Consider the following 12,462-nt stretch of genomic DNA (forward strand, 5'->3'; position numbering starts at 1 on the left):
CCTGCCGGCTGAGGGAGGAGGGGGAGCCCGGCACACCGCCCCCAGCGGCCGGGAGGAGTCACAGCACCCACTGCCCCCAGCGGCCGGGAGGAGTCATTGCACCCACTGCCCCCAGCGGCCTGGAGGAGTCACTGCACCCACTGCCCCCAGCGGCCGCGGGGAGTCACTACACCCACTACCTCCGGCAGCCGAAAGGAGTCACGACCCTCACCCACAGTGCACCCAGCGGCTGGGAGGAGTCAGTGCCCACAATCACAGCACCCCCAGTGGCCGCGAGGCGTCACTAACCTTGCCCACAGCGCCCCTCGTCGCCGGGAGGATTCAGTACCCTCGCTCACAGCGCCCCCAGTGGCCAGGAGGAGTCAGTGCCCTCGCCCATAGCACCCCCAGTGGGCGGGAAGAATCGCTACCCTCGCCCACAGCACCCCCAGTGGCCGGGAGGAGTCACTACCCTCAGTCACAGTGCCCCCAGTGGCCGGGAGGCGTCACTACCCTCAGTCACAGTGCCCCCAGTGGCCGGGAGGCGTCACTACCCTCACTCACAGTGCCCCCAGTTTTTACACAGAGGGTGGTGGGTGCCTGGAACTCACTGCCGGGGGAGGGAGTGGAAGCGGATACGATAGTGAGTTTTAAGGGCGTCTGGACAAATCCATGAATAGGATGGGAATAGAGGGATATGGTCCCTGGAAGGGTAGGGGGTTTTAGTTCAGTTGGGCAGCATGGTCGGTGCAGGCTTGGAGGGGCCGAAGGGCCTGTTCCTGGGCTGGAATTTTCTTTGTTCTTTAAGATTGGCCGGTTCTGCTGAAGGTTTTTGTTTCATCAACTTCGATGTGGAATTCACTTTCTCAGTGGGGAGCAGGTCTTTGTAGCTTTAAAGGTACATGTAATTAGTCCGTATATCTAAAAATGTACAGAAGATATACTTATAAGTTAAACTAAGAAACTTAGATGCACAGTTACAGAGTGCCCTTTGATCCTAAAGACATGTTAGATACATCCCTTTAAAGCACCAACTGTTGGAATCACAGTGCCATAAAGGACAGTTCACTGCCTCATCCGAAACAACTCATACAAGAATGAGTTTTCATGAATCTGCCTTCACAGTTTCTAATCAAAACAGAATCAGAAAGATATTAATGTCACAGCTAGCGAAAGAGTTACGGTTGGGAACTTAGTGAGAACTGACAAGGATTAATGGTGATATGATAACACCCCTCAAAATTGTAGGTCGTGATAAAAAGCTCATCATTGGACTGATAAGTAATGTACAATGTGTTTCATTATGTGGGCAATAAACAGATTTATCAGGGTTAGAATCGGACAATCTCCTGAAGGCAAGATGAGTTCACCACATCCCTTAGAGACTCAGTTAACTTCACTGACAAGGCCATAACATACTCATGGCTTTAGTAGGCCCCTTTATCAATTAAAGGATGCCCACGCGAGACTGTTTTAGTGAAGATGTTTTGTGAGGCTGCTATCAAAATAGAGTCATGATGTCTGACCAAGAGACTAGAGTAAGAAGTCTCACACCACCAGGTTAAAGTCCAACAGGTTTATTTGGTAGCAAACTCCACTAGCTTTTGGGGTTTTCCCTTTTGTCAGGTGAGTGGGGAATTCTGATCACAAACAGAGCATATAAAGGCATACACTCCGTTTACAGAATACTGATTAGAATTAGTTAGAGGAGGGGGTTATGATGAGACATTGGGGTATCCATGAGGTATTGTGATCTCAGGGTGGTTCAGTATTTTCATTCTATTTGACCAATACGTAATGTATGTCATTTGTAACACTTTGGATGGTGTCCAACTGACTGTGAGCTGCAGAATTATATAAACCAGGGCGATTTTCTTTGTCTGGCAGAGTGGTGTCTCTGACCCGTTGCATCAAGGTCTCTCCCCTTCCCAGCAAATAAGTAAAAACAATTTGTCAGTTAAGTATCTTGTGTTTGTGTTCAGGTCAAACTCAGAAGTTGGGATTTCGACAAGCCCTACTGGGATATCCTCTTTCTCCAGCACTGCAATGTTCTCCTCCATCAAGACCAATTGTATCTTTGTCTCTATTTGCTGTGTTTGTGAACCCAGCTCTCCACTCACCTGATGAAGGAGCAGCGCTCTGAAAGGTCGTGATTCCAACTAAACCTGTTGGACTTTCATCTGGTGTTGTGAGACTTCTGACTTAATCAATACCACCACCCTTTCCATTTTTCTCCCTTTCCTCTTCCTCCTGAACACTCGAGGAATGTTTAACAGCCAGCCCAGTCCTTTAAGCTCGGTCTCTTGTACTTCAGAGATATTTTTCCAGGTGGCAACAATCTTGTTTGTTACATGCCATGCACTTGCCTTCATGCACAATAATACCGATTAAGACTTCTCTCTCTCTCTCACTCCGATTACTCATCTGTTAAGTTACTACCCTTATTCTAGTGCACCTTTGTATTCCTGTCTGATATTACAGCAAGGTGGCATAGCAGTTAGCACTGCTGCCTCACAGCGCCAGATACTCAGGTTCAATTGCTGGCTTGGGTCACTGCCTCTGTGGAGCCTACACGTTCTCCCCATGTCTGTGTGGGTTTCCTCCAGGTGCTCTGGTTTCGTCCCACAGTCTGAAAGACGTGCTGGTTGGGTGGATTGGCTATGCTGACTCTTAGTATCCAAAGATGTGCAGGTTAGGTGGATTAGCTGTACTAAATTGCCCCTTAGCGTCCAAAGATGTGTAGGTTTGGTGGATTGGCTGTACTAAATTACCCCTTAGTGTCCCAAGATATGTAGGTTCGGGGGAAAGCAGGATAAACATTTAGGGTTACAGGAACAGGTTTGGGTGGGATTGCCCCTTAGTGTTAGGGGGATTACTTCGGCTTACATGGATATAGGCCTGGGTGAGATTGTGGTTGGTATGGACCCAATGGCCTCCTGCTCTGTCAGGATTCAAGGATGTTTTTAGTTTTGATTTTTCTTTTAAAGGGGCAGCACAGTGGCACACTGGTTAGCACCCAGGGACCCGGGTTCGATTCCTGGCTTGGGTCACTGTATGTGCGGAGTTTGCAAGTTCTCCCCGTGTCGGTGTGGGTTTCCTCCCACACTCCAAACGACATGCTGGTTCGGTGGATTGGCTATGCTAAAAGTGTCAGAGGAACTTGCTAGAGTAAACGTATGAGATTATGGGGATAGGACCAGGTGGGATTGTTGTCAGTGCAGGCTCAATGGACCGAATGGTCTCTCCCTGTACCGTAACGATTCTATGATTCTACAAATATGGGCAATGAGGGATGGGCAATGAATGCTGGCCACCCAGCGCTGCCCATGGCTCACAAACATGGTTAAAATTCAGGGGAAAAGGAAAGTGAAGGTGGTGGATAAGATGAAAGAACAGAAATCCTGTTGGAGAGAAGGGCAGTACTTCCTCAGGGGAGGTATTCCTGGAAGTGGCGGTGAGTTCATTGCCAAGCTGGTGAGTAGTAAACACAATCTAGATTCTTCAACCACCCCCACCTCCTCCCCCAACCCCCCCGGACACAGCCCCAACCCACATTCCTGGAAGTAAATCCGAGTATTCTGCTGGCTCCTGGGGATCAGAGCTGTGGGGAATTTGAGTTTTGGAGCGAGATGTTACATCAGGATTCTGTCCGTTCTGCTCGATGAACCTGTGTACCATGCCATGGACCTCCCTCCCCCCCCGCCACTGTGTCCCAGTGTGTTATTCCCCCACCCTCCCGTGTACCACAGCAATCCCCCCCCCTCCACGGCGTGTCTCTACGCCCCCATGTCCTATGGCGTGTTCCTATTCCCCCCCCCCGTCCCAGTGTATGTCTCCTCCCCAACAGTGTATCCCACGTGTATGTCTCCCCCTGCCACCCACTGTGTCCCACAGCGTGTATCCTCCTCCACCCCACCCTATGTCCCCTCCCTCCCCCCCGCCCCGTGTCTCACTACGTTATGCTTCCCCCCCCAATGTCCCAGTGTGTGTTCCCCATCCCCCCCCCAATGTCCCACAGTGTGTGTTCCCCATCCCCCCCCCCCAATGTCCCACAGTGTGTGTTCCCCATCCCCCCCCCCCACAGCGTGTTCCCCATCCCCCCCCCCCCCACAGTGTGTTCCCCATCCCCCCCCCAATGTCCCACAGTGTGTGTTCCCCATCCCCCCCCAATGTCCCACAGTGTGTGTTCCCCATCCCCCCCCCCCAATGTCCCACAGTGTGTGTCCCCCCTCCCCCCCGTGTCCCACAGTGTGTGTTCCCCATCCTCCCCCCCCCCCCCCCGTGTCCCACAGTGTGTGTTCCCCATCCTCCCCCCCCCCCCCCCGTGTCCCACAGTGTGTGTTCCCCATCCTCCCCCCCCCCCCCCCGTGTCCCACAGTGTGTGTTCCCCATCCTCCCCCCCCCCCCGTGTCCCACAGTGTGTGTTCCCCATCTCCCCCCCCCCCGTGTCCCACAGTGTGTGTTCCCCCACCCCCCCAATCCCACGACGTGTCCCCCTCCAGGCTGCTGTCTCACTGAACTGATCCTTCAGCTGGCCATTCACCTTCACACTGCTGCTGGCCCTCGCTGTCTGATAAACGACTGTCACACACTGGGCTAACGGTAATCGCCCCGTACTGTCAGCGGAACATACCGAGTTATCGGAACCGGGAGCCATCGGGAAACTCGGGGCTCTCCCTGATTAAGGAGTGAGAGCGCGGTAAAATGTAAATTTGCTGTAATTTTTTGAAAAACGTGTCACAGTAATGTTAACAAAAAAATCTTTTAAAAAAGTTATACAAAAAGAGAGAGAAAGAGCCAGACAGATGTGTATAGCTACCAGCGTCATGACAAAACACACAGACATACACAATCAATCTCCTGCGTCCACAGCCTGGCAACCTTGGAATTCTCATACAACTCACGGGGTCACTAGCCACTGACCAGAGCTGGAGGGGAATGCTGAAGGGGACGAGGGTTGCAAACCTAGCCCCCACTCCTCGAGGAGACGTCCATCCCAACCTCTGGGGGTCTGACTGAAACTGCAAACCATTCTGAGGAGAATGATTGGGATTTGGGGTTCAGGGTGGCTGTTTGCCTTATGGGCTGCTGAAAGAGAGTGAAAAACAGCAGCACAGTGACACAGTGGGTTAGCACTGCTGCCTCACAGCGCCAGGGACCCGGGTTCGATTCCCAGCAGCACGGTGACACAGTGGGTTAGCACTGCTGCCTCACAGCGCCAGGGACCTGGGTTCGATTCCCAGCAGCACGGTGACACAGTGGGTTAGCACTGCTGTCTCACAGCGCCAGGGACCCGGGTTCGATTCCCAGCAGCACGGTGACACAGTGGGTTAGCACTGCTGTCTCACAGCGCCAGGGACCCGGGTTCGATTCCCAGCAGCACGGTGACACAGTGGGTTAGCACTGCTGCCTCACAGCGCCAGGGACCCGGGTTCGATTCCCAGCAGCACGGTGACACAGTGGGTTAGCACTGCTGCCTCACAGCGCCAGGGACCCGGGTTCGATTCCCAGCAGCACGGTGACACAGTGGGTTAGCACTGCTGCCTCACAGCGCCAGGGACCCGGGTTTGATTCCTGGCTTGGGTCATTGTCTGTGTGGAGTCTGCACGTTCTCCCTGTGTCTGCATGGGTTTCCTCCGGGTGCTCTGGTTTCCCCCCACAGTCTGGATGATGTGCTGGTTAGATAGATTGGTCGGGGTAAATTCATAGAATCCCTATAGTGCAGAAAGAGATCATTTGGCCCATCAAGTCTGCACTGACCACAATCCCATTCAGGTCTTATCCCCATAACCCCATGCATTTATATGAGCTCGTCCCCGTAACACTAAGTGGCAATTTAGCATGACCAATCCACCTCACCCGCACACCTTTGGACAGTGGGAAGAAACTGAAGCACCCGGAGGAAACCCACACAGACACGGGGAGAACGTGCAGACTCCACCCAGACAGAAAGCAGGAATCAAATCCAGGTCGTTGGCACTGTGAGGCAGCAGTGCTAACCCACTGTGCCACCCTATTGCCCCTTAGTGTTAGGGAGATTAGCAGGGTAACTATGTGGGGTTGCAGGAATAGGGCCTGGATGGGATAAGGTGTCAGTAGGTGGACTGTGAAACTGCCCGTGTTACCCACTCACTGGAACATCGGTCAAGACACAATAATGGATTCGGCGAATCTATCCATCAATTTGGGGGGGGGGGGGTGGTGGTGGTGGTGCAGACTAACAGGAGTCTGAGGACAGCTGACTGCATTAGGAAAAGTTTGTTTAGTCTGTTCTCTACTTGTTTTAGAAAATAAACTCTTTCTCTGCCCCTCTGAGCTGGGGCAGGGTTCACAGGCACAGGGTCCTGTGTTCCCCTGGTCTTTGCAGGAATCCTCCAGCCACCTCAGGCTGAGGCAGGACAGGTTGTGTCAAAGCCCAACCCCACAGTCTCTCTCACACACTCAGACACAAGGTCAGGAACACAGACCTCATGGCACCAAGATACTGCACACCATACCTAATGGTTAGAGATTTCACACAGACAGCTGACAGACACTGAGTTAAGACTTTGTGCCCTTTCAATAACCTCCAGTCTCCATTTCACCTCCACCTTTCAAATCCATATGGCTATTTACTGGGGACTTCTGTAAATTCTAAACAGGGGCGGTTCCTGCAGGTGGAGAAGGACAGACACACAGACACGGAGGCAAGTGTCAGGGAGGGAGGGAGGAGAGAGAAAAAGGGACACGAAAGAGCAAGAGACAGAGACAGAAACAGAGTGTCTGTGAGTGTGAGACAGATAACCAGCTCCCTCATTCCCCTGCCATCAGACACTGAGTAAAGACACATTGCATAGCTAATAGAGTATGTTGATGTGATTTCTTTCCTATATTACACTATCTACAGTACGTACACACTCATAGCTGGCCCATTCCAATCACAGCGCCAACTGCAGCTTCTGGGACACTGTCCTGTCACAACTACAATGGGCCACACTCTACAACAGTGCTCACTGCACGAGAGAAGGAGACAAACAGAGAACGAGTCAGGGAGTGAGAAAGAAAGGGGCAGACAGAGAGAGAGGACAGTGGGAAGAGACATCGAGACAGACCCGTCCTCACCAGCACAGTACCCCAGTGTTTTACAGCGACAGACCCGTCCCCACCAGTACTGTACCCCAGTGTTATACAGGGACAGACCCGTCCCCACCAGTACTGTACCCCAGTGTTATACAGGGACAGACCCGTCCCCACCAGTACTGTACCCCAGTGTTATACAGTGACAGACCCGTCCCCACCAATACTGTACCCCAGTGTTATACAGTGACAGACCCGTCCCCACCAGTACTGTACCCCAGAGTCATACAGCGACAGACCCGTCCCCACCAGTACTGTACCCCAGTGTTATACAGCGACAGACCCATCCCCACCAGTACTGTACCCCAGTGTTATACAGCGACAGACCCGTCCCCACCAGTACTGTACCCCAGTGTTATACAGGGACATACCCGTCCCCACCAGTACTGTACCCCAGTGTTATACAGGGACAGACCCATCCCCACCAGTACTGTACCCCAGTGTTATACAGCGACACACCCGTCCCCACCAGTACTGTACCCCAGTGTTATACAGCGACAGACCCGTCCCCACCAGTACTGTACCCCAGTGTTATACAGGGACATACCCGTCCCCACCAGTACTGTACCCCAGTGTTATACAGGGACAGACCCGTCCCCACCAGTACTGTACCCCAGTGTTATACAGCGACAGACCCGTCCCCACCAGTACTGTACCCCAGTGTTATACGGCGACAAACCCGTCCCCACCAGTACTGTACCCCAGTGTTATACAGGGACAGACCCATCCCCACCAGTACTGTACCCCAGTGTTTTACAGCAACAGATCCGTCCCCACCAGTACTGTAACCCAGTGTTATACAGCGACAGACCCGTCCCCACCAGTACTGTACCCCAGTGTTATACAGGGACAGACCCATCCCCACCAGTACTGTACCCCAGTGTTATACAGTGACAGACCCCTCCCCACCAGTACTGTACCCCAGTGTTATACAGGGACAGACCCGTCCCCACCAGTACTGTACCCCAGTGTTATACAGAGACAGACCCGTCCCCACCAGTACTGTACCCCAGTGTTATACAGCGACAGACCCGTCCCCACCAGTACTGTACCCCAGTGTTACACAGTGACAGACCCGTCCCCACCAGTACTGTACCCCAGTGTTATACAGCGACAGACCCGTCCCCACCAGTACTGTACCCCAGTGTTATACAGCGACAGACCCGTCCCCACCAGTACTGTACCCCAGTGTTACACAGTGACAGACCCGTCCCTGCCAGTACTGTACCCCAGTGTTATACAGTGACAGACCCGTCCCCACCAGTACTGTACCCCAGTGTTATACAGCGACAGACCCGTCCCCACCAGTACTGTACCCCTCTTGCAATGGAGATCAGATCAAAGAGTCAGTGCTTCGCCGAGGAGGATCCAGAGACCAAGTTACATCAGAGAGCGTTGCTTATTGTGCTGCCCCTCCCTCGTTCCCCGCGCCCCACTCACTCATTCCTCAACTTCCCTCTGACCGCCAGCCCCACCCCCACAAACACTGTACATCATGGATCACCCCAGAATCTGCCTCTCGCAGTGACTGCACCCCCTCTCACACCCCGACAAAACCAACCCTACACCAGCTTGATTTTGTTTAAAACATTCAATATATTTCTTCTTTTCGTAAAATAGGTAAATATTCACAAATATCTTTTTTTTCTTGTTTAAAAAGGAACTAAATGGTCCTAGGAACTCTCTCCCTCTCTCTGTCTCACTAACGTTAGGTGGTCAATTTAAATCTACAGACCAGAAGTTCAATAATACACAGTATTTACACTTCTTGTGTGCCGCTCTCTGCTCCCCCGTACCCCTCCCCTCCCCCCGTCCCTCTTCCTCCCCTCCTCATCGGTAGCAGAGATCGGCGAAAGGCACCCTGGGGGTGGGAGCGAGAGACTGGAGATAATCTGCATCCCCCCCCAGTGACGAAATAACCTTCATTCACCACACCCTCTCGCTCTCAGCAGCCCTGTTAGTTCAGCCCACCGTCATCTTGTCCACAGCCAGTCCGTGTAGTCGCTGCTTTGCTACCTGTGGGTACTGAGGGGGAGGGTGGTTGGTGGGTGAGGAAGGTGGGGGGGGGGGGGGCAGGGGGTTGTGCTTCCTCCCCTCTTTCCCCACCCCTCTCTCTCGCTTGCTCCCGACGCCAGCCATTAGAGACGGAATGAGTCCTCCACCGCGGGGTCAGGTAAGAGGGTCAGGTTGGGGTCGCTGAGCATGCTCAGTCCATCCAGAGTCAGGGGCTCGATCTTGAGCTCATCGTCCAGTGGGTACTGGGAGTCCATCTCGAAGCCTGGCACGCTGGCCAGGGCGCTGGTAATCTCCTTGGAGAAGCCGGGAGGGGAGTCGCCTGCAGGGTGGGGGGAAGGAACAGAAAGACAGGTGAGTGACTGCATGGCGCGGGGACGGAGTTGACAGCTCACACAGCAGGAAGCCGGAGGGAGGGGATTCATATCCAGACGGACCTCTCTGCCGCTGTCCTGGAGTTTGGATCTGCGGACAAGCTCTCAACACCTGAGCGTCAACCCAAAAGGACAACGGCAGAGAGTAAGGGTTCAGGCCTGCGACTCCCAATGAGAATCTATCCACGAACACCACCCCCTCCCCCGATTTAAAATTATTCAGTGACCGTCCCCCCCCTCCACATCTCCACCCCCTTCTGAAGCAGAAACATAGGAACACCGGAATTAGGGGTAGAAGTGGGCAAGTTCAGCCCTTCGAGCCTGCCCCACCACTTAATCAGGTCATGGCTGCTCTCAAATCCACCTCCCTACCCTGTTCCCCATATCCCTTTAACCTGCTTTTAATGAGAAATGCCTCTACCTCCTTCAGGGGAGCTGTTTTCACTGGTGGGTGAAACTAGAACTTGGGGCATGGCCTCAAAATAAGGGGGAAGCAGATTTCGGACTGAGTTGAGGAGGAACTTCTTCACACAGTGGGTTGTGAATCTGTGGAATTCCCTGCCCAGTTGAGGCTCCCTCATTGAATGTTTTTAAGGCAGGGATAGATAGATTTTTGAACAGTAAAGGAATTAAGGGGAGTGGGCGGGTAAGTGGAACTGAGTCCATGAAAAGATCAGCCATGATCTTATTGAATGGGGGAGCAGGCTCGAGGGGCCAGCTGGCCCACTCCTGCTCCTGGTTCTTATGTTCTTCTTAAAACTATTCAATGATTCAGACTCCACCCCACTCTGGGGCAGCAGCTTCTACAAATTCACCCACCCTCTGCCAGAAGTACTTTGTCCACATCTCAGTTTTAAATCTACCGCCTCTCAGCCTATACCTGCCCACTCTTGTTCGAGATTGCCCCATAAGAGGAAACATTTAATTTGATTTATTATTGTCACATGTATTGGGATACAGTGAAAAATATTGTTTCTTGCGCGCTATATAGACAAAGCATACTGTTCATAGAGAAGGAAAGAAGAGAGTGCAGAATGTAGTGTTACAGTCACAGCGAGGGTGTAGAGAAAGATCAACTTAATGCGAGGTAGGTCCATTCAAAAGTCTGACAGCAGCAGGGAAGAAGCTGTTCTTGAGTCGGTCGGTACGGGACCTCAGACTTTTGTATCTTTTTCCCGATGGAAGAAGGTGGAAGAGAGAATGTCCGGGGTGTGTGGGGGTCCTTAATTATACTGGCTGCTTTTCCCGAGGCAGCAGGAAGTGTAGACGGAGTCAATGGATGGGAGGCTGGTTTGCGTGATGGATTGGGCTACATTCACAAACAACGCTTTGTAGTTCCTTGTGGTCTTGGGCAGAGCAGGAGCCCATACCAAGCTGTGATACAACCAGAAAGAATGCTTTCTATGGGGCATCTATAAAAGTTGGTGAGAGTCGAAGCTGACATGCCAAATTTCCTTCGACTTCTGAGAAAGTAGAGGCGTTGGTGGGGCTTTCTGAACTATAGCGTCAGCATGGGGGGGACCAGGACAAGTTGTTGGTGATCTGGACACCTAAAAACTTGAAGCTCTCAATCCTTTCCACTTTGTCCACGTTGATGTAGACAGGGGCACGTTCTCCTTTACGCTTCCTGAAGTCAATGACAATCTCTTTGTTTTGTTAACATTGAGGGAGAGATTATTGTTGCCGCACCAGCTCACCAGATTCTCTATCTCATTCCTGTCGACATTTGGTCGATGTTTACTTTATGAATCACTTTTAGTATTTTATATCCCTCGATCAGATCCCTTTCAACCTTTTAAACTCCAGTGAGTACAAGCACAAACTGTTTAATTTCTCCTCATACATCAACCCTTTCATCCCCAGAATCAATCTGGTGAATCCCCTCTGAACTGCCTCCAATACCGGCACATCCTTCCTCAGATAGAGAGACCAGAACCGGGCACACTATTCCAGACGTGCTCTCACCAACACCCTATATAAAGTCACACATCCCCAGACAACGAATTCTCCTCTCTGTCCTAAAAGGATGATCCTAACTGTAAAAAAGTACCCATGTTCTGGACAAGAGGAATCACCCTTTCCACGTCCACCTTGTTGAGATCATTCCGGATCTTCTAAACGTCAACCAGGTCACCCCCATCCTCCCCACCACTCACTCTTCTTCAACTCCAGTGGTGACAAGCCCCCAGTCTGTCCAACCTCTCCTCATAAGATAACCAGCCCATTCCAGGTACTAATCTATTAAACCATCTCCAATGGATTCCCTGTCTACATCAATGAAGTAGAAAGGGTTGAGAGCTTCAAGTTTTTAGGTGTCCAGAGAACCCCCCCCACCATGCCGACACTATAGTTAAGAAAGCCCCACCAATGCCTCTACTTTCTCAGAAGACTAAGGAAATTTGACATGTCAGCTACGACTCTCACCAACTTTTACAGATGCCCTATAGAAAGCATTCTATCTGGTTGTATCACAGCTTGGTCTGGGCTCCTGCTCTGCCCAAGACCGCAAGAAACTACAAAAGGTCATGAATGTCACCCAATCCATCACGCAAACCAGCCTTCTGTCCGCTGACTCCATCTACACTTCCCGCTGTCTCGGGAAAAGCGGCCAGTATAATTAAGGACCCCACGCATTCCGGACATTCTCTCTTCCACCTTCTTCTGTCGGGAAAAAGATACACAAGTCTGACGACACGCACTAACCAACTCAAGAACAGCTTCTTCCCTGCTGCTGTCAGATTTTTGACTGGACCTACCTCACATTAAGTTGATCTTTCTCTACACCCTGGCTGTGACTGTAACACTACAGGCATGGCAGGATGGTTAGCACTGCTGCTTCACAGCGCCAGGGACCCAGGCTCGATTCCCAGCTTGAGTCACTGTCTGTGTGGAGAGTGCACATTCTCCCCATGTCTGCGTGGGTTTCTGGCACGTGCTCCAGTTTCCTCCCACACTCCAAAGACGTGCAGGGTAGGTGGAT

At 52.0% G+C, this 12,462-nt stretch overlaps 1 protein-coding gene across 4 annotated transcripts in view; it reads right to left on the reverse strand.

Annotated features, from left to right (window-relative positions):
- Window positions 1–9,162: 9,162 nt before the first annotated feature.
- Window positions 9,163–12,462, reverse strand: part of LOC145339751 (uncharacterized) — a 29,711-nt gene continuing 26,411 nt past the window's right edge. For all 4 annotated transcript variants that reach the window (XM_080184281.1, XM_080184279.1, XM_080184280.1 and 1 more), the window contains one exon: window positions 9,163–9,430. In XM_080184281.1, coding sequence (XP_080040407.1) covers window positions 9,234–9,430 — 197 coding nt within the window. In that variant the 3' untranslated portion in view covers window positions 9,163–9,233. The remainder of the gene's footprint in view (window positions 9,431–12,462) is intronic.

This window comes from Carcharhinus amblyrhynchos, unplaced genomic scaffold, assembly GCF_965287045.1.
Source record: "Carcharhinus amblyrhynchos unplaced genomic scaffold, sCarAmb.v2.hapA scaffold_653, whole genome shotgun sequence".
Lineage (NCBI taxonomy): Eukaryota > Metazoa > Chordata > Chondrichthyes > Carcharhiniformes > Carcharhinidae > Carcharhinus > Carcharhinus amblyrhynchos.